The following is a 25,361-nucleotide window of genomic DNA, read 5'->3' as shown; positions in this document are numbered from 1 at the left end:
CAAGTACAAAGGGTTGATATGATATGTGAATTATTTTTTAAAAAGGAAGCTGTTCTTTATTTTTTAAAGTCATAATAGATAGCTAATATTAATTATTAATTTCACCAAATCATTTAGAGAATTCTCTCTTTGGTAGCTTATAAACATAGGAATGAAATAAGAACTTTTTGTCTATCATTTACATATTTATCAATGTTTTTTTTAAGACAAAGAACTTACCCTTATTGATTATGAGCTACACAACTAGAGTATACAGTAATCTTCAGTTGCAATTAGGGTATTTCTAACTTTTTACTAATAAATATTACTACATTTTTTTAAATCTTCAGAGGGCAAGGGATGAAATAATAGTTAGAAAATAGATCCACCCTAAATAAATTCTTTCTTATTGGGATAAGAAAGGATCTGTAGAATCATTTTATTGTCATTGGCATCTTCCTTCCTGATATTCATATAACTATAAAGTATAGGTATAATGGCACTCTTCCAGCACTTTTCTTTTCAGGAAAATTTGTTATTCTTGTGTACCTTAGGCCACCCATTTAGAGGATACAGACAGCTTATTCAAACAACAAAATTTATTTAATAAAAAATCATGAAACTTATACCTGATTTTCAGCTGTCATTGGTGGGCAACTCTTAGTAGAATGAACGACATTTTTATCTGCCCACCCCCCAAAACTTTTTTAGATTTTTTGGCTATACCTTATTCCTGTTGTGGACTATAAGTCAAACATCTAGAGAACACAGCACAACAGGTTCAAAAGTTTTCAAAATCCAGCATTAAAGGGGGGGGGTAGATAAACAAGGATGTGAAATCCATAAAAACGGAGATCAACTAAGCAAACGACATGCGGTCGTTGGTATCCTCACAATCAGAATTGACAAATCAAATAAACAAAAAGTGTTCAGAAAGCCTTAATTGAAATTAGACTAAATTTTCTATTATTAATAAAGTTTCTCAATTCTACCTAAAAGTTACAGAAAATATAATGAAACGTTTGAAATCAATAGTACAATTCTGATATGCTTTTCACAACAGAAAAAGGATCTTCACCAAATCATGTAAAGGATAACACCTTGGTAGGTTAAACATTAGGCATTACAGAATAAAGGAAACTGTCATTGTCATATACCCTCCCTGATATTCCCTGATAATTCATTTATGTATAATGGACTCCAATAATATATTTTTCTTTTCTTTTCAGGAAAGGTTTTACTATCCTTAAGGACTATAGGCCACCCATCTAGAGGATACAGCACAGGTAAAATAGTTTCAAACAAATGTAGCATCAAGGGGAGGATAAATAAACAAGGATGCGAATATCATAAAATCAGATATCAACAAAGCATATGACATGAGAATCATTATTAAAATGAATGTTAATATGGTTTATGTATAATGATACTCCAATTCTTAGGTTGATTTTTTCTTTTTAGGATAATTTGTACTATCCTTATGAAAAAAAGCCACACACACATAAAATATACACAGGTAAAAGAGTCTTTACAAACAGAGCTTTTCTACAATTAGGGTCATCCATTACTGTAGTGTCTGCACTCAAAAAAAATAGGTTTTTAAAAAGTTTCTTCGGATACGCTCTACAGGTGTATCTATGCGGTAGATGAGGTTTTCGGTTCGTTCTCCAAGTCCTCTACGCAGACAATACTTATAACTGAATGATTACCTAGCAAAGAATATACGCAGGTATATTATCGTATTTTGAGTATTATGTAGTTTATTGAAAGGAACGCAGATAACTGATACAAAAGTACAATAAAGTTATATAGGCACTTAGGTTGTGCGGGCATGTGGACAATACGGTACACAGGCAGGCACAACTAAAGATCATTACAGAACAAAAGTCACATTGCTCAAGGATTTAAGTCCCAGAGCCTAAATATCTACAGAATCACTGAATTGTCTATATGCAGGGATTTGAATGTTCTTGTGTCTCATGCTTGAGTCTCCCTGGTGATTCATGGTTGCGCGTTCAGCTAAAAGATACAATCATTAGCGTGTGTCTGGATAGCGTAGGGTGCGTACTGACTAGGTTATGCTTATATAAGTTCATGTTGTAAATTCACATGAATTTACAACTACTATGCTGTTAATTTTACATAGTACAAAAATTATAAAAAGATTTCACATTTTCTATATGACGCGTTTCTGTATTTGTTGGATAAAAATATTTGAATTGCTTAAAATTTAAAATGCATGTTTATAAGCTTTCCAATGATACCAAACAACATATATTTCAGTACATAGTGGTAGATCTCGCAAAGATCTATCTACAATAAAATCCAAAGTTAAAGAAAAGATAAAGACTAACTACCCACTACATTTCTCCCCTTTTTTTTGGTAGACAGTTGGTTACCAAAAACATAGTGGTCGGCAAAAGACAAGACAGCCAACATCCTACTTATTACAGTTCATGTCGCTAAATACCTCCTATAGAAAACTGCTGCTGGATGTCCTTGATCTCCGGCTCTGGTTTGTAGAGTCACTATTGGTTGCAGTTCTAACATCAGTAGTAGAAGTCTTTGAGCTTTCCCCAAAGATTCAACTTTTTCTCAGTCAGGAATTAAATTGTCCAGAGTATAAACAGGTATAAAAACCGCGATGCGAGAAATCGGTAAAAAATTCACTGTCCACGATTGTTCTGTCATTTCCAATGGCTCTGGCCGTATCTTGAGTGTCACTTTCTCGCGCTCTAACAGTCAAGGAGAAGGTGTCACTGCATGTCACCTTCGATGAATGCATAACTAGATGTTTGTTTTAGCATCGGCGAAGCCCTCAGGCTCAACTGGTATGTCCTGATAACAGAACTTTTCTTCACAGATTCTTTTAGCTTCCTTCTTACATGTAAAGGTCAACAATAAATCCCCTTTGATTAGCATCGGCGAAGCCCTCAGGCTCAACTGGTATGTCCTGATAACAGAACTTTTCTTCAATAAATCCCCTTCGATCATCCCAAAATTATCTTCAGTAAGGGGAATGGGCTGATCCTTCTCACTGTGATATTGCGCTTTGCAGATGGTTTGACGCAACACTGTATCTAGATTTCCAAGGGTAGATTTCATTGTATAAGCCAAATAATTTAGATGTACTCCAGCCTGTAGGTTGATGTCCACTTCTGCTGGGTCCACCACCACCGACACAGACCAGATATCCTAATAAAATCAACTCTTGCCGACGTATAATTACTAAACTTAAAAAGTCATGAAGTTACAGCTCTCCATCTTACCTACAAAAAAAATGAGATTGAAAAAACTAGAGGGGGGGGGGGGAGCTCTTTGAGCCCCCTCCTCTTCCCCCCGATCTGTAAGGGTTAAAGTTTGTAAACTGAAAAATGGTTAAAAATTTATTAGTAGAAATAGTTTATTTGTTTATAATATATGATAGTATAATTGATTATAAATCTACCAATTAAACTTGTATAAATCATTGAAAAGAAACGAGGATTTAATAGTTTGCAAATAAAAAGCTTAAAAATAATGATATTTAGATCTTTGCTAATGTGCATATCTATTCATATTTTAATTAGATGTGCTACTCTTTCTCTTGAGTATACCTATCTGATATCTTGTTATCATATTGAATTTATTTAATAAGGTTTGGTGATTTTTTCGTTATTAGGTTGAGTGATTTTTAAAAGTATTTACTTGAATTCAAATCACATTTAGACTTCAATAGAAAGGAAACTCTGCAACAGAAGGACAAACAAACATTAACACTTCTAAAGTATAATCCTATTTAATGTCCCCCCCCCCCTCTTCTGCTAAAAAAACTATTTTTAGGGCCATTCCAAGCAGGACACTTAAGGTACCAGATCCTTCTACAGCCATGTATAATTTTCAATGTTTTTTCATATCCTAATAGTGGCTTAAGAATGCTTGCTGTCAATGTTATTCTTGGATTTTGGTTGGCATTTGGGAATGGTGGATCTGAACAAACAATTCTTTAGGATAAAGTTTAAGTTTATACAAAAATTGTATACTTAAATTTGTAATAATAACTGTTTGCTTTAAGCAAATTTACGTCAAAGTAAATAAAAGGACATCCATTATCAAACTGTAATATTTATTTTGCCCTTATCACACTTATAAAGTAAAGCATATTAATTATAATAATAAACTTTTAATATCATTAAGATCAATCATTTAGTATTTGTGATCCATTTCTTTGCAAAGACAACCAGTGAGATCCACAGATCTGCCAAGCCAAATACAGATTGTCCAAACCATAGACCTACATACATATATGTATAAGATATTTTAAGTTATGAAAATGAAGAATGCTATATCTTTAAAGAACATTTTAATAGTTATTTCTCGCATTGTTTTATAAACGGCTTTCCGCGGATATAGAATGTACAATTATGAGATTAAAACTAGTTTTTTTAGCCCCGAGGTAAGAAGTCACCGGCTAAAAAAACTAGTTTTAATCTTATGATTGTACATTTCTATATTCGTAGAAAGCTGGATATAATACGATGCTAGACATTGTTTTTTCGTATGGATGAGAACCGGCTCCTATCCACCGGATTCGAATGAATACGAGAAATATGTTTACCCAGAGAACTTCCGAGATCAATGAGAAAGTTTGAAAATCCATAGGCTAATACTTTTCTGGAGATATTTCTGTTCATTTATATTCCTTTCTTTTAGGGTTGCCTTTGAAAGAAAAGCCTAAAAATTAATGCTATTTTTCTGTAGTTTTATTCTGTCCTTATTGAAGTGACCATTTCTTTTATAAAATTCCAATTATATAAAACATTTTTGGGAAGATATCTAAAATAAGAAGATATTTTTTTGTGAAGTATTCTCCTGCTCATATCATACATGTAAGGTGCATTTAGTATATAACTTCATTATTCTGTATGATTGACAGTTAACTTACAAGGAGATTTTAGTATATCTATCATACTTGTCTAATCTTTGTCATATCCTAAGCAGTGTCCATAAATAAACAAATTCCTGGTGTACATAACCTCCTTTTGAAAATCCAAAATCAAACTTTACATTATATAACTCTAATTTAGTATACAAATTTAAAAACATTTTGTGATTTTTTATCTAATAATAATAATTTTCAGATGAAATTAAGAATAATTAAGAATTTTTCTTGAGTTAATATTTCCTGAATGTAGCCGTCATAGCAAAAGGTTCACGTCCTCTGAACTAATAATAGTTATTTTTTGCATTGTATTATAAATGGATTTCCGCTGATAATAAGTTTAAAAACAGTTTTTTAGCCACGATATGCCTAAGGCACGGGCTAAAAATCTGGTTTTAATTTTATGATTGTACATTTTATTCATAAAAAACTGGATATAATACGATGCTAGACAATTTTTTTTCTCTCGTTTAGATGAGAACTGGTTCTAATTCACTGGAATTTATCAAAAAATATATCATCTACATTAAATCAGGAACTGCTCAATGATATCTAGACTTTTAAAGATGAATAAATCCAACCATATCAGATATATTTTGCACATACAATTTTCATTTAAAATATTTACCTTTACAAAAGACTTTGTGACTGTACAGGCACGAGTACATCCATCTAATGCAGGGTACCTTTTCAAATTAAGTTCATGTAAATATCATATTTTGTGATTGGGACTATTTGATTAGCCACTGTCTAGAGTAAAGAATACTAGCGGCTTTTTTTTTTTAAATAAATAATACGCTAATACCTTCCAATGTTACGTAGGAGTCTCTATTTGAGATTTTTTTGATATATTGTGATTTCTCTTTGGAGGGTGGTGGTATCCTCCCCCAAAATAGTTATAAACCTTCCCGGAACTTATGAAAGGTACCCTGTTAAGGAGAGCCCGATCGGTTCAGCGGTTAGCGAGATCCTTTGGTACAGACAAACAAACAGAAAGACATCCTGTTACTTTATTATAAGGATGAATAGTATAATATTTTCAAGGAATAAATAAAACCTGTCCATAGACATGATTGGGTATATGTACTCAGACATTGCATCATCATATGCCTTCATTTCATCTGTTCCCGATTTCTAAACAAGTTTTAAATTTAGTATTTTACCATTTCCTTAGATCAAATCAAAGTAAATTTTAAAAATAATTTTCAAGGGCAAAAAAGGGTGTATGGTCCCTATCGTGTGCAACGTCTCTTAAGGGTTGATACTTCGTTTTTTCACATTAGATTTTCTCCTATTTATAACACCTTCTGGGGGCTCTAACCCTGCGGAGCAAATTATCTAACCCTGCGGGGCAATCACCTAATCTAATATAAACTATCCTAACCTAAAATAACCTTCAAAAGCCATTTTAAAAATGCAACGAATAGCCCCTTAATGGGCGTTGCCACAAAAGGGACTATACCCAAAAAAGGAAATATATATTTTTTATATATTTGTCCTACCCTTTGCATATCTTTAACATACTGAGAACCAGAGCAAACACTTGAAGGTGATAACCATGGTGGTAGACAACCAAGCAGGGGTCTTAGAATTTAGAAGTTGAAAAATTAAAATAAAGTTCAGAAAGATTAAAAAAATGCATTTTTTCATAAATCTTTATAAAACTTATGAAGAAAATAAGATTTACCTAAACTTGTTGTCAACATTTTTATCAACAAACTACAATTTGTATTTTAGAAACTATGTATATAATTAATTCATAAAATGACAAAATTAGAGTGTAACTGTATGTATGCCTGTCGGCTTTTCAAATATTGAATGAAAAATATTTATTTCAATGTATAATATATCAGGGAGAAAGGGAGGGGACAATGGATCTAAAATTCATTTTTCTGACAGTCTTACTCTTGGACTTTGGGTACCAGAACACATGCAACTTTTATTATTTTAACAATATAAAGACTTTGGGTACCAGCGCAAAGAATGCTGCCAAGACAATTATTTTCAAAGCAGACGTCTCTTACTGAACTAACCAATACAAATACTAGCAGACTATTTGAAAAAAATAACATAATGTTAAATACTTTTCCTTCAGTGTTAAATAATTATACAAATCTAATAAAGATTGCTAGATCTAAATTTTTGGAATTTTCTGGTTTTGAAGATATTGAGTTAGAACTCTAAAATTGAATTAATTGTCCATTGTCCACTCCCTTACTCCCTGATAATATATAGTATAGCCTAAAATATCCCTGTAGAAAATCATTGTTTAAATAGGACACACATTTTTCAGGTTTTCTAAAATGGAACAGGAATTAAAGAATAGAGCCATTATCTGTAAATAATCAAGTATTGATTATAACAATAAATTAAAAGGTAAGGATAAATCAGTCAATAGCAGGAGAAAAGATAAAATTCTTCTTTAGACTTGCATTATTTCATAATAACACATAGGTACCAATTTTCTATGCAAAAATGTTACTTTTAATACCTAATAGATTAATCAAACATAATACTGAATAATGAAAGTAGTATTACCTTGGGTCAAAATAAGAATCCAACCTTACATTAACTTCATACCTAACATACAATTATCTAATTATCTTTGGATGGTGGATAATAAATTGTTCAATTCTTGAATATTAGAGTAAAACACTAAGGGGAGAAAGGGTTAAATAACTGTATCTCCCCATCACAACCGTCTTGTGCAACTTTCCTATTGGGTCATTGAAAATCAACCAATGGTATCGCTTATATTCACACAGCCAAGTAGCAGAAAATAATTTAGAAGCAGAAGAAACAGGTTATTGAAAACTGAAGGGATGTAGTTGTCTGTATATAATACATCCATACTATAATTCTATTTCTTGAATTGACATGAAAATATTGCCAAATGTTACAGTTGGTGGACTTAATCAAGGTTTATTTTGGGCAAAGTAGACAGATTCATAGTGATCTATTTATGGTTACCCAGACAGAACTGATTAGGATTTAGGTTGTTTAATGTTATAGCAATTTCAATTGTATTTGTATCTTACATTTGTTTGATTTATGACTCTGTTTAAATTTAATAAAAGAAAAGAATAAAAATGCTGCTGAGGCGAATATGAATAAACTTACCTTGCTCTGCCCTCACCTTCCTTGATCTCAATTAAATCATCTCTGTGAGTTTCAGAAGCTGGTATACTAATTTTAATATACATACAATATTTGTTTGCAATGCAGATTATGATTAATTATTTTTAAAAATTAAAAGTAGAAAGGATATTTCCATATTATCTAATATTCAAGAAAAAATCAAAAAAAATCATGTAATATTTGCAATTAGATTAGAGTGCTGATTTATTCTATTTCTATATTTACTTCAGCTATTATATTTGTATGTATTGAAACCTGAAGGTTCTAAGTGTCTGATCAGTTACAGAGACTTTCAAATTATTCACTGAAATATTTCTGGCAACAAAGCTGTTACTAAAGCTCACAGCTGTTCAACAAGTTCAATTGATTTTCTCAGTAACAATTATCTCTTTAGTATCTCAAAGTATAAAGAGGAGTTTTATTATACTTGTTGTCATTTACAAAACTTAGATTACCATATAACAATTAAATAACTCTTAAGTTCACAGAAAAGCAGTTTGGACTTTTCTTCATTTTAGGAAGATGTAGATTATTCTAATTGACAATTAAAAGTCGGCCTGTTGTCATGTCTCAATTAAATTTTTTTCATAAGTGTTTACAAATATACTGCGCCTTAAATGTAATTCTTGACGGTAACAATAACAATAACAATAATTATTGGCTTTTTTATTATTAATCATAGAACTTTCCTATTTTGAGTGCATCATTGATTGTATAGTTTCTTATCTCCCAGCAATAACCATATGAAGCATAGTATTTTCTCTCAAAGTCTTTGTTTTCTAAAATTCCATCATGAATTAGTATTTTTTTCTTTTAGTGTTACATTGACCTCAAAAGTAATTACAAATAAAAATCACTGTATTTGTAAAACATGTTTTTTTTCAAATATAGTTTAAAATCATAATTTTTAATTTTGATTGATATGTTTAAATATATTTCTCAAGATAACCTTACCAAATTTAGTTCTTCCAATTCTCATTTCAATAGTAACATCAGTTTTCATGTTGTAAATAAGTAGGCTCTAATAATATTATTTAGTAAACAGAAATTTAAAAATAAAGAAGAAACAAGATGACAGCATCCATAAGTAGCAAAGCATTAACAGTTTTAGGTAAAACAGGCAGACATAATGGTTTCAGAGTAGAATATCACTACTAAATTACTGTTGAGGACAATTTCAAAACAAAAAAATCTAGAATGTATAATAATCTTATTTTTAGATGAGAAGTTGTGCTAAAAACAAGATTGATTAAAAGCTAAGAAGTATAGATGAGTCTACATTAATATTCCTGAATAATCTTCCAATAGGAATTGGTTTCTGTGTTTTCACCCCAACCCTCAAATTTTCCTGCAGCCTCTCCTCTTAGTAAATCACCTATAAATAGAAAGATTAGTTCCTGGATCTTTAGGATTAGAAAAGAGCAAACAATTGTAACTAAATTAATACACTTTTTTCTTACCTGTCCAAGAATAACCATATTCCTTTTGTAGCTTAGACATATCCAATTGACCTAGGAAACAAAAACTTTAAAATCTTTTTTATGTTTTAGTACTTTTCTGTTTTATTTTTCACTCCTACTTTTGACTCTTAGCTCTTAGCCTCAAAGGGATTTGGCAAACTAAGTTGGGTTGGAGTTATCCTTTATGTTTATAAAAAAACTTTATTGACGGGGTGAACTTTTTCTCTTGGTTCTCCATCCTCCACTTGTTTATTATGATCTAGAAAACATACAGGTATTAAGAAATCCTACTTCTTTACATTAGATTATAAACTTTTTTTTTACCTGATGGGCAAATAGTAATCATTGGTGGGGTGATCTTTTCAATACTAAGCCGTTCTGTGCAACAATACATTTATATAATTTATTTGGATCTATCACAATTTTACACTAATTTGTTTACTGTAAGTTTAACTCTAAATATTATTCATTTAAATTAAAAATTTGCTTATTTGAACTTCTAAATTATTATTTAAAGTGAAATGTGTATAAACATATATATTTCGTTCACACTTGATAGATGGAGAATTTAAGGTCAGCTGAATTTGAGTTGCCGATTGTGTACACAGTTTCCTCATCCTATGTCAATATTTACTAATTGAAAAATTTAAATTTTGAATGTATAAACGATTTATATATTATACATTGGAAGTTTGAAACTTTTTTAGTTAGTTGTAAATATTGAGAAACTAAGTACACAATCGGCAACTCAAATTCAGTTGACCGAATTTACAGATGATTCTATAAGCATCTCCAGGAATGTGTAGGAGTAAAATTAATGAAATGACATCTCCTCTAGACCAAAATAATCATTGTAATGAATCAATTTAAACTAAAAAGCATTTGACACAATCTAAATTTTTATTTATCTAAATGAAATCCTGTTGAGTCTAGTGTAGGTGGATCATTAAGGTTGTTTAGAGACTTGAGAGTCTAAAGATTTTATTTACAAAACAGAAAAAAAAAATTTGCCAACATCCAAATATTTTAAATTATATGTAGAATAACCAAATCAAAATGATTTGAGAGAGATTTGATCCTCTAAACCAAATCTTGCTTATTTGCTGTGCATGATTATATGGTCACATGCCTTTAGACAACCAATCCTTTGATTGCATGACCTTTATCTGGAAGTCCTAACTGTGTATGTTAATTAGTTGTGTCTGTTTTAGGCCAAGGCATTCTGTCTACTTAATTAATGTACTCATCCCCCAGCAAGTCTTTTTTACAATGAATAATTCTTAATTGGAACAAAAAGTAGTAGGATACGGACAATAAAATACATAGTAAGGTAGTTTCCAATAAGCCTTTATATTTGAGGAAAAACATATCCAATAAGTGTCTTACTACAAAGTGATCAAAGTTTGTAGTAAGATATGCCGATATGAAACATTGTCAGATTTGAACACAACATTGTAAGTGTTGTCTAATTGTAAAAAAATCACACCCAATAAAATATTGTCCGATTCTGACAACAAAAATATGTGTTATCCTCTTACAATTATTTTTTCATTTTTAAAAATTTTTTTACCCACCTTACCTCCCCCGACAAACCTATGAATGACCGAGAACAATATTTAATAAATCTAAACTTTCCTATTTACTATATTATGTAAATTTTGTTTTGTAAAACCTGATAACCAAACATAAATGTTGATATAACAAGAATAACCACCTTCAAAGCCCAGAAAACTGAACAAATCATGTAATGATTAAGATATGACTCCATTATTTTTTGTTGATTTTCCATTAATTTATTTTTTCACCAAGTAGATACAGTTTTTCAGCTGTCGTTGGGGGGCAACACATCGGAAAATTGACGACCTCTCCATTTGCCCCCAAATATTATTTTAGATTTAATTCCCTTGTTGGTTATACCTTATTCCTGAGTATTTGCACCTCTGTTTTTGCAGCTGATTATGTAATACATGTACAGCATTAAAGTTATATATTAAGATATATAAGTTGGAAAGAATATTAATGTTAGAGGGAGATTTGAAATCTGCATCAAATCTCCCTCTAACATTAAAATTCTTTCCAACTTATATCCTATTATATATATAGGGGACTTATGAGCTATATGAAACTATGATCAACCCATGTAGACCTTGTCCCGACTCCTCACTGGGTCTTCAAGATCAGCTGATAGCTTCAAAATTGTAAACACAGCCAGTGCAGGTAAAAGAACAAAAAGCAAATTGAAAGCTAATCTAATTAAATTAGAGTTTGATCAGAGGGATAACTAAGCTTTTTATTTTGAGGAGGGGTACTACACAATATATACAGTAATGTATTTCAGAAAAAAATTATTATGAAAAAAATTTTATAGTCAGACTCATAATTTTGAGAATATGTTAATAGTACTAGAAAATAATTATCCTTTTTAATGACAAAATACCAATACATTATTTCAAATTAAGAGAGAACTCAAAAAAGGTTGTTAAAGGAGTGGATTAAATCAATATAATTTTATGTAATGTTTGGAAAATTTTTATTGAACAGAGTAACCAAATATAATTTCTAGAGATAACAAAAGCTATGATACTATGTGCATATTCGGAGTGGAATCAAAAGAAAATATACCTTCCATGTTGTTAGGAAGGCTTCTACTGACTGTTTTGGTGTAACAAAACTATACATATATGCCTTTTATTATAATTGAAAAAAAGAATTAAATAAATTCATATCGGGGACGTAAATATTAAATATATATGATTAGACTATTGAAATATTTTACAAATGTATAACTACAAAATAACTATATTCAAGGTGAAAGGAAGTGACTAAATTCATATATGACATTAAAACATACCTAAAAGATATTAATTGTATTGTATCCAGGATACTTTTTAAAGTTTTGGTACTAGCATTAACTCTATTCAAGATGGAAATTCCATATTCAGGGGATTCATAAAAATTTATGATTTTAGGGCCATTTAAAGTTAGCAGGACACACCAGGTACTTAAAGTTCCAAGTTTATCTGCCCTTTGTCTGTAAAAATTAAAACCTTAAAAATTTCCCCAGAAATAGTTTAACAAAGTTGTATACTTATAACCTGTAAATATATATATAAATGTTTGCTTTAGAAAGTTTTGCGATTTATACAATTTGGTAATTGTTATGATTAAATATATTTATTTTGAGCAAATCAAATAAAGGGCATACATTATTTTACAATGAAACTTTAAAGTAATATATTGTTCACCAGCAAATGCAAAATTTACTCCCCATCCCCCCTTTATTGCACATAATGCACCTCATATTGCACATATTAAGGAGATTATTCATCCCCTCCCATTATTTTAAACCAATATTGAAAGTGGCAAAGTTGGTCTATCCAATGAGAGGCCATTATTGACCAATAATAAAATTTAAAGTGGCTAATTTTGTTTACGTCATAATCAGTCCGACACTTTTACTGTGTTCCTTAAATTTTAATTTCTTTTATTAAAGATATTTTAAATTTTTGTCTAAACTAATCTTTAGCTCCCAAGAAAAGAAGAATGTAGAAAGTTCAGCCATTGCAAGTTTTTTTTCTTAATTATGAGTTGATTATATCTACTCCTTCATATGTAAAAATAATAGTTTTGCTTAAGGTTGCTCATTCTTAACATCCAGTTTAATCTGGGAATGAAATCTTTAGCATTGTTGGCCAGAAGATCTATCCCTTATTCCTGATTATTTTGTTGGGGCCCAGCAGGACATTGAATAACGTATTCTGTACATCAATCCATCAAAGCTAAGTAAAATAAACTATCTTCCTTGTCAACACAGTACATTGGTCTTTTATTCCTACTTTGTGTTGTACACTCAAACACGCACAATCCTGTACAGACTGTGTTTTGTACTCAAACACAGAGAGATACACACTTTTTAAGGTACGACTTCATTCCTCACAAGAGACTATGCCTCTTGAATCTTCCTGTTCAATTATATTTTTATAAAAGGGGCGATTTTTCTTGGAAATATTGGACTTCCCCAAAATTGTAATAACCATCCTGAAACTATAATAATCTTCACTGTAGAGGAGAACCAGATCGGTCAAAATATTATTTTTTTTTAATTTTCAGGAATTTTTTAAAGCTAATTATTGTTAATGTGGACCTATTTATATATGTTTTATGCAATTATTGCATTTATTATTAAATTATATAATTCTTGTTAAATTAATGACTTAAATAATAATCATTTATTGACTTATCTATGTTTGTATGTGCCTATTTATGTAAATTAATTGTCTATCTATCTTTATATATATATACAAGTTGAGTTGTCGTGTACAACATGTGCCTATCTATCTTTATATATATACAAGTTGCTTTGTCCTTAGCTTTTAGAGAGGACAGAAGAAGGCAAGAAGCCCAAAACCACACCAAAGAGTACAGCAAAGGAGGACCAGTAATTTCCGAGATCTTAGACTTTAGATCTAACTATTTCAAACTATAGACAAACTAGGGGCTGGAAAAATGCATAAAACCATCCCTAGACTTATATCTGAAAATAGAATGGCCTAAAACCATCACAGGAGCTAAATGAAGCTTACCTAAATATGATTAATTAATTGGTTCAGTAGTTATTGAGATCTTAAGATTCAGACCAAAAGTCCTTTCTATTTTATACAATAAGATTACATTGACATCTGAAAGAGAGCAAACATGTTTGAAACAATTTGTATGTCTAAACAAATATGAATTTTACATAGGGTGTATTGCTTAATTTAACCTACTCGCCATTGACAAAAGTTTATAATCTATATCTTAATTTCTTCGTTGGGTTGGGGAGATTTGTATAAGAAAAAAATAGTTAGCGATTTTCAGTAAATTATGCCTTAAAACCGGTTTTCCAAAGTGCCCATTAAATGAAGATTTTTGGATCATGACTAATTTAAAGGGTGTGCAAAAATGCGCACATTTTTAAAATTCAAAATGCGCGGCTTGTGTTAATAGTAGTGTTAATATACCGTAAGCATCGTCATAATCTCTAGTTTTTAGATATTTAAGAATTATTCCTGTGCTACGTCAAGTTTAGAAGCTACGTGTTACAATGTCCCAACTCACTTAAAACTTTTTCAACCTTTCTCACATTTTTCAAAGTAGCTTCTATACTACAAATAGCAGGAATGACGGTATGAATAACATTTTTCTACTATTAACAAGAGCTGCGCAATTTGAATTTAAAAAATATACACATTTTTGCACTCTCTTTAATTTGGTCATGATCCAAAAATCTTCCAAATATAGATACTTTGGAAAAACCGGTTTTTATGGCATAATTCGTTGGAAATCACTAAACATGTTTTACTTATACAAAACTCCCCAACCCAATGAAGAAATTAGGATATAGATCATGAACTTCTGTCATTAGCAAGTCGGTTAAATTAAGTAATATTTTTGTCCTATTAAAAAACACCCTGTACTGTTAGACATTATACATATATTTCATTTAACTATCTATCTATATCTACATATTTATTTAAATGTAATCCTGTGGAGTCTAGTACTGGTGGATCAATCAGATTATTGACAGAATTGTAAGTCTAATTATTTCATATTTTACAAAACAATAATTTAAAAAAAAAACACGGATGACAGCATCAAATAAAGGCTTTTAGAGTAAAGACAAATTTAAACTTATTAATTTCTGCCGTTAATAATTCTTTTAGTAAAATGCATATTTTTCTTCTTCTATTTAGAAATACTTAAGGGGGAGGGAGAGGAACTCGCCACCCAATAGTTGTTTTTAAAAAAGCTTTAAAAATTGCGGGGGTTATTATTTTAAGGTTGATTTCTCCTAGAGGGATGGTGGTACCCTCCCCCAAAAATAGTTATAAACCTTCCCAGGACCTATGAGAAGCTACACTGTACAGGAGAACCATATCGGTTCAGCGGTTACAGAGATCCTTCGGTACAGACAAACAAACACACAGACAGCCACAGATTCTGATACTTTTATATAAAAATTAATGCCAATTTATATATACTCTACTAGCGGCTACGCCCCTAGAGGCCTCTAGGGGCACTTTGAATGTTTTTTTTATTTAAAGTATTTAATTAGAGAAATAATTGGTTTATGTTTCGTTCAAGTCTCTTTTTTGGGAAGGGGTAATTTTTTTCTAGGGGTGATTTCTCTTGGGAGGGTACCACCACACTCCCCCAAATAGTTATAAACCTTCCCAGGACATATGAGAATCTACCCTGTAAAGGAGAACCCGATCGGTTCAGCGGTTAGTGAGATCCTTCGGTAAAACACACAGACAAACACACAAACACATAGACCTCCTGTTACTTTAGTATAAGGATAATCAAATATATATACTTTTTTCTGCTATTACAAAAAAAAACAATTAGAAATAATTAATGTAAACTTAAGAATCTTAATTGAATATATAAAAAAACTATTTAATATTGAGAAACATTTTTACTAGTTATAATTAATTTCAAAAATTGACCCTAATATGGTAATTTTGTTTTGTAAAATTTCCTGATAGCAAAACATAAATGTGGAAATAATAAGAATAACCACTTTAAACACCACGAAAACTAAACAAATTTTAAGAAACAATATATCAGTATTGTACTTTTCTTGTAAATAGTGATTTTAACTTTTAAAAGCACAGTTTTCCTATAATTAGGGTCGGTCCGTCCAGCCGTAAGTAACACGAAACCAGTATCTATAATCTCTAAAAGTTCTAAAAGAATAAAACGTTCTCCATTTTAGGGAGATTTTCTGAGATGTTTTGAGGAAGCTAGGCACACAGCCGCCAGTCTAAGTGTAAAAATATGATAAATAGAATTTTATTAAACTAAAAGATGCTGTACGTATTGGTGCAAAAAATGGGGACAAATTTCAAATTGTTTTGGCGTGTGACGTCATACCCCCATCTCTTTTCTAGGGGGTTTCTTTCCTCCTTCCCTTTTCTTTCCCCTCACTTGTGACGTAAATAAACAGCCCCGTCAAATCAATTTAAAAATTGTCCCCATTTTTTGCACCAATACGTACAGCATCAACTAAAATATTTTTACCTTCCATACTGCCTGAGTGCCTCTAAAATACAAACTGTTTTCATAACAATAATAAAACGCAAATTATAAGAATACACATTATCGATAATATATGACTATCCGTCTTAATTTCTAACCGCGTAGCTAATATACAAGTATTATTTTCTTTAAAAAAATATTTGTAATGAAAGACATAAAGTTTAGCCTCGAGCAATCGTCAAATTTTTGTATAAATTTTTGTTTTCAATCTACAGAAGGGGTAATTATGTCTATCTAAATAGGGATATATTTACATCAATTTATCTTCTAAAATCACCTAAAAACTCTGAAGAGTGCAAATTATTGGGTTGTTCGCAGCTTTAACTTCATTTTTGCAGCGGTAAATTGTGGCTATGGATTGGGTTGTTAGTCCTTGCTTATAATTATTCAAACAAAGAAAAACAAAAAGATCTATATTTTTTTTTCTTTTAACAATACAAATGCATGAAAAAACATAATTATTTTTTATTGATTATAACTTAATAAAAAGTACATCAAGAATAATTATATCAAGTAGCGCAACAATAACAATTTAATATGTTTTGGAAAAAATAACATATATATTTATGTTTAAAAATTAATATTCAAGGTAATTTATGCTTTTTTTAAATGCACAAAAAGAATTTTGTTTTCCCTTTTTTTTACTGTTCTTTTATTTACTTTTAATGAAGACAAAATATTATTTTGAAAGGTTGGAGCCAAGGATAGGTTACTTGAGAAAAAAACACAAATTTTATCAACCCACTGAAATCTTCTCTCTTAGTTTTGTTTGTGTGTGAATATTAGAGTAAAACACTAGAGGAAGAAAGGGTTAAAGGGTTAACTGTATCTCCCCATCGCAACCGTCTTGTGCAACCTTTCTATTGGGTATTTGAAAATCAACCAATGGTGTCGCTTATATTACATAGTCAATTAGCAGAAAATAATTTAGAAGCAGACGAAAGAGGTCTTTGAAAAATTAAGGGAGGTAGTTGTCTGTATATACATCTACATATACTGTACTCTGTTGTGTGAATCAAGGATAAACTGACTTTAAAAAGAACGCTACTCAACTTAGAATTGGAATTTTTAAAATTTCAATGGAGCTTTGACCCAGCCATTGGATATTTTTAATACATAGAATTATTTTTGATAAAAGGTTAGACTCTAGGGGGCTTGGTGTCGCTTCAATTCGGATACTAGACCTCTCTCCACGCACCTTGAAACACACTCCGCTTATGATTGCGGTGTAAAGCGTCCATTCGCCCATCAGACAACCAACTCTCTGAGATGCACGACCTTTGTCTGAGAAGTCCTTACTGTGCATGGTAACGAGTTGCGCCTGTTTTGGGCCAAAGCATTCCCCCCACTCTAACTATTTACGTCGTGCATCTGACATAGTAGTAGTGAAAACCATTTTTAACGTCTTTAGTTATGACGCGGTGTCAGACCGAGATTCGAACCTATCACGAGCGGATGCACGACGTATTGAGCCACGGTCGCGGATAGAATTATTTTTAATACATAGACTAACTAGGGGTGAAGTCACTTGTAGGGTTATACATGAAATTAGTATACAACTGAATATCAACGTTTTATATTTTTAAAAAGATAATCATACGACGACATCCAAATATGTTTTTGCTTGTTTTCTATCAACGTACACTATGCAAAAAAACAAAGAAGAATAGATTTTCTAAAAAAACCAATTAAAAGTAAAAAGTATTATAAACCCTGTTTTTTTTTAATTCTTTCGTTTTTATTTCATAATTTATACTATTTAAAAATGGTTCCATATTACACTTCGTTACTTTAACTATAGCTCTTTAAATTAATGAGTAAATTATAGAATAATATTAGCACCTTCTTATTTTAACATGGTTCTGTTTTTTAGAGGCGCAACAACTCTATGACGAGATATGTATATTAGTTTATCTACATACATATAAATTTGCTATATATTTTTCAAACGTAAATTCCTAACTATTCAAAGCAAAATGTTCGAAATAGCCTTAAACCGCTCCCAAGGCTTTAAAAAATAATATCATAACTCAATCAGACCAGGCATTTTCGAAATATTTAGCTTCGGCCAAAAAAACCTTACTACTTGGAAATTATTAGATTGTTATTGCTACATTCCTCATGGACATAATTACACTTGTTGATATTATACATATAGGTATATATTTAATTTTATACGTTTGGTCAATTTTCTGAATAATTTATAAACCATATATTTTATATTTCAACAATCAATAGTAGTGTTTTTGCTATTAATGAAGAAAGCAAATTAATCAGTTACTTTGTTTAAATTAACTTTACCGAAACATTTTTTTTTTATGTACTAGTTTTATATGGGCGAATTTTCCAAATTATAAGTATGTGGTTATTCTAAACTTATAAAGTGTGTTACTTTTTTATATGTTTCATTATTATTTTGCCACAACTCAGTCAAAAATGCTTAAAAAACATACCTTTTTCGACCTAAAGTACTCAAATACTTCCTTTACTTGCCCCATCAATCAGTTTTGAGATATCTCCATATTTCAAGGAAAATTGACAAAAAAGGCAAATTTGGGTGTTACCTTTTTATATGCTCAGATACCATAAAATCAATAAAAAAATACTTATTTATACTTTTCTCTCATTTTTAAAGTTTGATTCTGTTAAAGTAAATATTCTTGAAGGGATTTATGCATTGATTTATACAGAAACATAATATTGGGTGGAAATAAATTGTATCCAAAAGTATTCTTTTTGGAAAATAAGAAATTTATCCTCCATTGCCCTAGAGGACAGCTGCTGACCTCTAGTGTTCATGGTTATGTTAAATACATGTGAAAGAAAAAAATTAGCCAAAAAAGTACATAAAAAAGTATTTTAATGTGTTAGAAAATTAAATTGTTTAACTTCAAATTTGGGGATGCTGACCTTAAAGATGCTCTTACTGGTGGTGATGGTGACCCGGAAGGCATTGAAGTACATGAACATTATGGCAACACAACTATTGATCTATGTTTTGATTTTTATATTCCTAGCAGCCTCCGATCAAGGGAAATCCCTAAATGATTTTTTTATTCTCAAATTCATAAGGTAAATACTGTGATTTTGAAAAGTTCTTGTTGTATTTTTTCATTGGAGGCTGCTAGGAATATAAAAATCAAAACATATATCAATAGTTGTGTTGCCATAATGTTCATGTACTTCAATGCCTTCCGGGTCACCATCACCCCCAGTAAGAGCATCTTTAAGGTCAGCATCCCCAAATTTGAAGTTAAACAATTTAATTTTCTAACAAATTAAAATACTTTTTTATGTACTTTTTTGGCAAATTTTTTTCTTTAACATGTATTTAACAAAACCATGAACACTAGAGGTCAGCAGCTGTCCTCTAGGGCAATGGGGGTTAAATTTCTTATTTTCCAAAAAAAAATTCTTTTGAAGATCATTTATTTCCACCAAATATTATGTTTCTGTAAAAACAATGCATAAATCCCTTCAAGAATAATTACTTTAACAGAATCAAACTTTAAAAATAAGAGAAAAGTAAAAATAAGTATTTTTTTATTGATTTTATGGTATCTGAACATATAAAAAGGTAACACCCAAATTTGCCTTTTTTGTCAATTTTCCTTGAAATATGGAGATATCTCAAAACTGAATGATGGGGCAAGTAAAGGAAGTATTTGAGTACTTTAGGTCGAAAAAGGTATGTTTTGTAAGCATTTTTGACTGAGTTGTGGCAAAATAATGATGAAACATATAAAAAAGTAACACACTTTATATGTAAAATAAATGCTCATTATTATAAAATGATGACTAATTCAAAAATAGTTTTCCCATTTTAATAGAAGCATATCTTTTTTAAAAACATTTTTAATATTTTCAAATGTGAAAGTACAGAGTTAATGCAAAACTCACCTATGTTTCCATTTTAAAATAAAATTTAAAAAAAATGATATATATATTATGTGATTAAAATATTGGCACATTGGCTTGATAGTAGCGAAGCTACTCTATAATTCGAAATGTCCGTCCGTCTGAGACAAAGTGGGGGAAACGTGATTTTCTCGGCTCCTATAAAAGATAGACAGCTGAATTTTTTAGTGAAGATTCTCATAACATATGCCTATCTAATCTATACTTTGTTTTGGTCACCTGTCTGTTATTTGGGGTGCTAGATCGATTCCTAGATTTTTTAATTTTGTGATTTTTACGGTTTCCTGATTTCCCTATTTTATCAAGATTAAGGTTTATTGTATGACACTGCTTTATAGTAATTTTTCCCGATATCCATTCATAATTTTTGAGCTTCGCTACTTATGGATGTTGTCATTCTTGTTGTTTCAATGCTTAAAATAGACATATATATCCTTTTATAGAGAAAAAATATCTTAGGTTAATAAAATATAAAATGGACGAATCCGAGGAAATTCCAGTGTATTCTGAGTTCGAGAAAAGCTTCAAACTTTGGACAGGTAATAATTTAATCAACTCGTTATCAAACGTTTTGCTTAATTCAAAGTTACAATAAATACTAAAAACATTAAGTTCATTTTATTCCAAAATTATTTTTAAAAAAAATTCTGAAATATTGGTTATTGTTCTGATTTAGAAGGAGAAAGTGTTGTAGATTTGGATATTCATACAGCTGCAAGCATTGGGGATCTTCAGGTGAGTCATTTTTCATTATCTGTTAGGGTGGGTCGATTTTGGAATTTCACATTAGTAGACATTGGCAAGGGTTACTGGGCCAATATAAAACACTGTAAAACTCGAAAAAGGTTTTTTAATCCAAAAACAACGGGCGCGCGGGGGGTTGAAAATGTGCCCGCCCCCTTATAAAACCAAAAATTGAAATTCCTTCAAACACAGGCATGTTGCATATCAAAATGACCGCATTGAAATGCTGATTACAGATCTGAAAACCGTTTTGAATAATATTGATTCAGTCTGAAATGATTTTCAAATAACCTAATAAAATGAACAATTTTGACTAAATCAGCTGTTTTTAGGTACTTAATGAGATCTTATTCGAACTAGGAGCAATATTTTTCAAAACGAATTTCAGATTCGTAATCAGCATTTCAATGCGGTCATTTTGATATGCAACATGCCTGTGTTTAAAGGAATTTAAATTTTTGGTTTTTTAAGGGGGTGGGTACTATTTATACCCCCCGCGCGCCGGCAGCCATAAGAGCCAAGTCACTTTTGAAACTTGAATGGGGATTATCATACATATATATGACTTCCACAACTTATGATAACAGTAAAATCTAAAAAAAGGATGAAATGGGCCCACCCTATTATCTGTATAACATTCCTATAAAACGCCGTTACCTTTAGCAGTGGAGGGAAAGACTTTATGTCATTAATTAAGTTATAATTAAAGTCACCCATGCCATGTCAATCGTTGATAGATAATATACCTTGGTCGAAAAAAATTGCAACTTTTTACCATAATAAAATAGGACTTTCATATTTGTAATTGATTGTTAAAATCATAATAATGCGCCATAACTTTTTTACTGGGGTCATTTACACCCTATAAGTTTTAATATCAGTAGTCACTTATAAAATAATACCATAGGCAGTTCTATAATCTTTTTCTGTTTTATAATTCATGTTTTATAAATATAATTCAAAATTTTCAAGGTTTTTATTAAGCACCCAAATTATCATAAAACATGTTGATAATTACATAGTTTCAGTATATAACTGGACTACCATCAAGCCTTGATTTTGATGATTATAACAAAGCCACATGGACCCCACTGATGTATGCCTCCTATCTTGGACATAGAAGTGTCACTAACTTTTTACTTGATCAGGTATTCATAATTGAAAGTAACAGGATGTTTGTCTGTTGCAACAGATCTCACACACAGCTGAATTAATATTACGTCACAAATTAAAAAAACACACTATTCTTTTAAAGGCACTACCTTGTAATTACGTATGGCCCTTTTCTCAAGGACAAAACTTTAAAACTGTGGAAATCAATAAAGTAGAAATTTTTCATTGATCTTTTTTTTCCTAAATGTGTATTTATAACTTTAAAAATGTTTAGAGCTGTTCTGTATCAAAGAAAAATGATCAAGGTCGAACCCCATTAATGCTAGGTAAACATTTTATAAAAAACAGTTTTGATTTTGTACTCTTAATTAAATAAAGTATTCTTAATAAAGGGATACGAATAATATACTTTAAAAGGAATATGCAATTACATATTTAGCTGTAATGTGTGGAAATTTGGAGTTATTAAAAGATATTCTCGCCTTTTCTGTTGAATCGAGAAAAGCTCTACATGTTACAGATAATAGGTAAGGCAGGTTTATTGGAAAACACAGCTGCTACTACTGCAGTACAAAGATTTCCTGATATAAAAAAAAACATTTTTAGACAGAATCCTGTATTTGAGCAATTATGAAGCAAGTTTGAATACAATTTTGTTTATTCTATCTGCTAAAATAAAATAGAAGGGGTTTTTGTTGGAAGCTAAAGATATAAAAAATTGGTCAAAATAGTTTGTATTTTTTAGAAAGTAATATAATTTTCTTGGAATTGTTTTAGGTTATTTGCCTGACCTTCTTCACCTTCCAACAGAGACTAGGTGCAAAGGAACTACTATCTTCGACTCAATATTCGGCTTATAATTTTTTACACTTTACAAGTTTTCATGTTCCTTTGTTCTTCTCAATTTATTTTATTGAAAGTTGGCATCATTGTTCCTGCTATTCATATCATAAACAATGAACAACTGTTTTAGAAACTTCAGTGCCCTAACTCATGCTGTCCATACCGGTCACACAGATGTCGCTGAATTTCTACTTGAATATGGAGCTGATCCTAATCTTATTGAAAATGAAAAGGTTGTGTTCAAGTCAATAATTCACTATTTCATCTGTGGATCCGAATATATTAAGGGAATCAGTAAATATGATATTACATATAATTGGAAGAGTTATAAACATTTTTAATTACTGATTTTATGATTTGTACTGGCTGATTGTAAGAATAATTTGGTTTTAATTTGTATAAAATTTACTTTAATTTGTTTCATAATGATTTAATTAAAAGAAAGTAATGAAAATAGATTTATTAGAATTTTGATACCTATTTCATATTTTATAGAATCATAAAACTACCCAATTGAATTTTAGGGTTTAAGTATGTTAATGTTGGCCGCTTCTACGGGTTGTTACGATCTTGTTGAATCTTTGCTTCAATTTAAAGCAGGTACTATTATCCAAGTTTAAAACAGGGGTCAGCAGCCGCGACGAAGCCTAAAATTATAACCCATTTGGATTATTGGAATTTTTAAAATACAGTTACATAGTAAATGTTTATTATTGTTTTTAATTTATTGATTAGTTATATTTTTTTATTTTTAGATATAAATTATACATCTCCCGAAGGTAAGTCGATTTTTGAAATTATGAAAGTAATGTTTTTACATTTAGAGATTTTTATAAATTCTTGATTTGTATTTTTATATTTATCCTATTAAAGGTAAAATGACTCTAAAAAGGGATGGGCCGTGTAACCCCCCCCCCCCCCCAATCTCCCGAAAAAATACTACTTTTACCTTAAGCACATTTAAACATATAAATACATCAAGCTAAAAATATGTTTGTTGAGCTACTTATGAACATAATGTTCCTTGTTAATAAAAGGTAGTACTGCATTATCTATGGCAAAAGAAAATGGACATACAGACATTGTTCAATTATTGAGAAGCTTTTCAAGGTAATATTTTTTTCAAATATGGTTCGAAACCGTTTAATATCCGCTGAAATAGAATCAGTTCTCGGCCATGCTGAAAAATCATTTATAGTATCGTAATACAGTAGGTAAATTTTCCACGAATATAAAAATTTTAAAAAATCTTAAAATTTATACCAGTTTTAATAGTGTTAATTTTCCTTTATATCCACGGAAAGTTTTCTATCAGTTTACCACTTTATAAAGGGAGGAGTAGGTTGCGCTAAAAATCCGTAAGGGTTGTAAGTTTTAAGTTAAAAACATTAGTAGAACGACAAAAATTCATATTAACTTTTAAAATTTTGTTGTCTATAATTCTTTTCAATAAGAAATAAACATATTTACTACTATTTTTAAGCCTTAAAACTCACACCTTTGTTTTTGGTATTATCAGACTATATCAAATGTCCAATGAAAATCACGAAACCTATCAAACATTAGCTGAATCATTGTATTTTACTGAAAGAGTTGTCTGACACCAGATTATCATTTTCTCTGATAAAGTGAAACTTATAGCGGGCTAATTTAACTATCCCTTTCCTCTGCACCCTTTAAACCATCCTTTTCCCTCCTAATGGATAAATGAACTGACTAATAAATGACAGGGAAATAGGAACCTAAATTGACGACAATTTTCCCTTGTCATAATATCCACGTTACGTATATTCTACAGCCATTACTTCATATGGATATAGTTATCATTGATTTAATGTAGGGAAACAGGAGTATCAGCATCCAAAGGACCAGAGCGCGCAGCTAAACTTTTAATGGAGAACAATTGGTTCAAGCACAGCTCTCAGGAAACCATTTTGAAGTTAATTAAGATACAAATATTTTACTATTTTAATGAAGTTTGGAGTATCTTTTTGTCATCCTTTTCTTTTGTAGAAGGAAATAGTATGATTACAAAAAGCATAAGATATTCTATAGGAATGGTAGCGGGAGTATATTAACTTTTAAGATTAGAAGCTATTACTATATACATATTTGGTATTGTTGTTTTTTTTTATCTATCCTTGCATTTATGATATATTCATGAA

The 25,361-nt window shown here is 30.5% G+C and overlaps 1 protein-coding gene and 3 long non-coding RNA genes across 4 annotated transcripts; 1 reads left to right on the top strand and 3 right to left on the bottom strand.

Moving 5' to 3' along the window:
• Positions 1–4,983: 4,983 nt before the first annotated feature.
• On the bottom strand, positions 4,984–6,050 carry LOC145324334 (uncharacterized). The gene is made up of 3 exons (XR_013881246.1): positions 5,958–6,050; positions 5,529–5,586; positions 4,984–5,184 (listed from the first exon to the last, which is right to left on the bottom strand). It is a non-coding gene; the product is annotated as an uncharacterized LOC145324334 (long non-coding RNA).
• A 1,060-nt stretch (positions 6,051–7,110) lies between these two features.
• On the bottom strand, positions 7,111–8,389 carry LOC145324333 (uncharacterized). Its single transcript, XR_013881245.1, has 4 exons — positions 8,294–8,389; positions 8,021–8,086; positions 7,439–7,480; positions 7,111–7,198 (listed from the first exon to the last, which is right to left on the bottom strand). It is a non-coding gene; the product is annotated as an uncharacterized LOC145324333 (long non-coding RNA).
• A 938-nt stretch (positions 8,390–9,327) lies between these two features.
• On the bottom strand, positions 9,328–9,835 carry LOC145323853 (uncharacterized). The gene is made up of 3 exons (XR_013881123.1): positions 9,823–9,835; positions 9,499–9,549; positions 9,328–9,413 (listed from the first exon to the last, which is right to left on the bottom strand). It is a non-coding gene; the product is annotated as an uncharacterized LOC145323853 (long non-coding RNA).
• Positions 9,836–20,943: 11,108 nt separating this feature from the next.
• Positions 20,944–24,310, top strand: LOC145324566 (ankyrin repeat domain-containing protein 63-like). The gene is made up of 9 exons (XM_080167148.1): positions 20,944–21,035; positions 21,173–21,231; positions 22,269–22,388; positions 22,628–22,679; positions 22,793–22,880; positions 23,327–23,429; positions 23,721–23,796; positions 23,952–23,975; positions 24,234–24,310. Exons 1-9 carry the CDS (start codon positions 20,972–20,974, stop codon positions 24,308–24,310), a joined length of 663 nt encoding a protein of 220 aa, XP_080023274.1. The 5' UTR covers positions 20,944–20,971.
• Positions 24,311–25,361: the final 1,051 nt, after the last annotated feature.

Source organism: Acartia tonsa, chromosome 7 (genome assembly GCF_053477335.1).
Source record: "Acartia tonsa isolate MP-2025a chromosome 7, ASM5347733v1, whole genome shotgun sequence".
Taxonomy (NCBI): domain Eukaryota; kingdom Metazoa; phylum Arthropoda; class Copepoda; order Calanoida; family Acartiidae; genus Acartia; species Acartia tonsa.
This window is presented reverse-complemented; position numbering and strand designations above follow the sequence as displayed.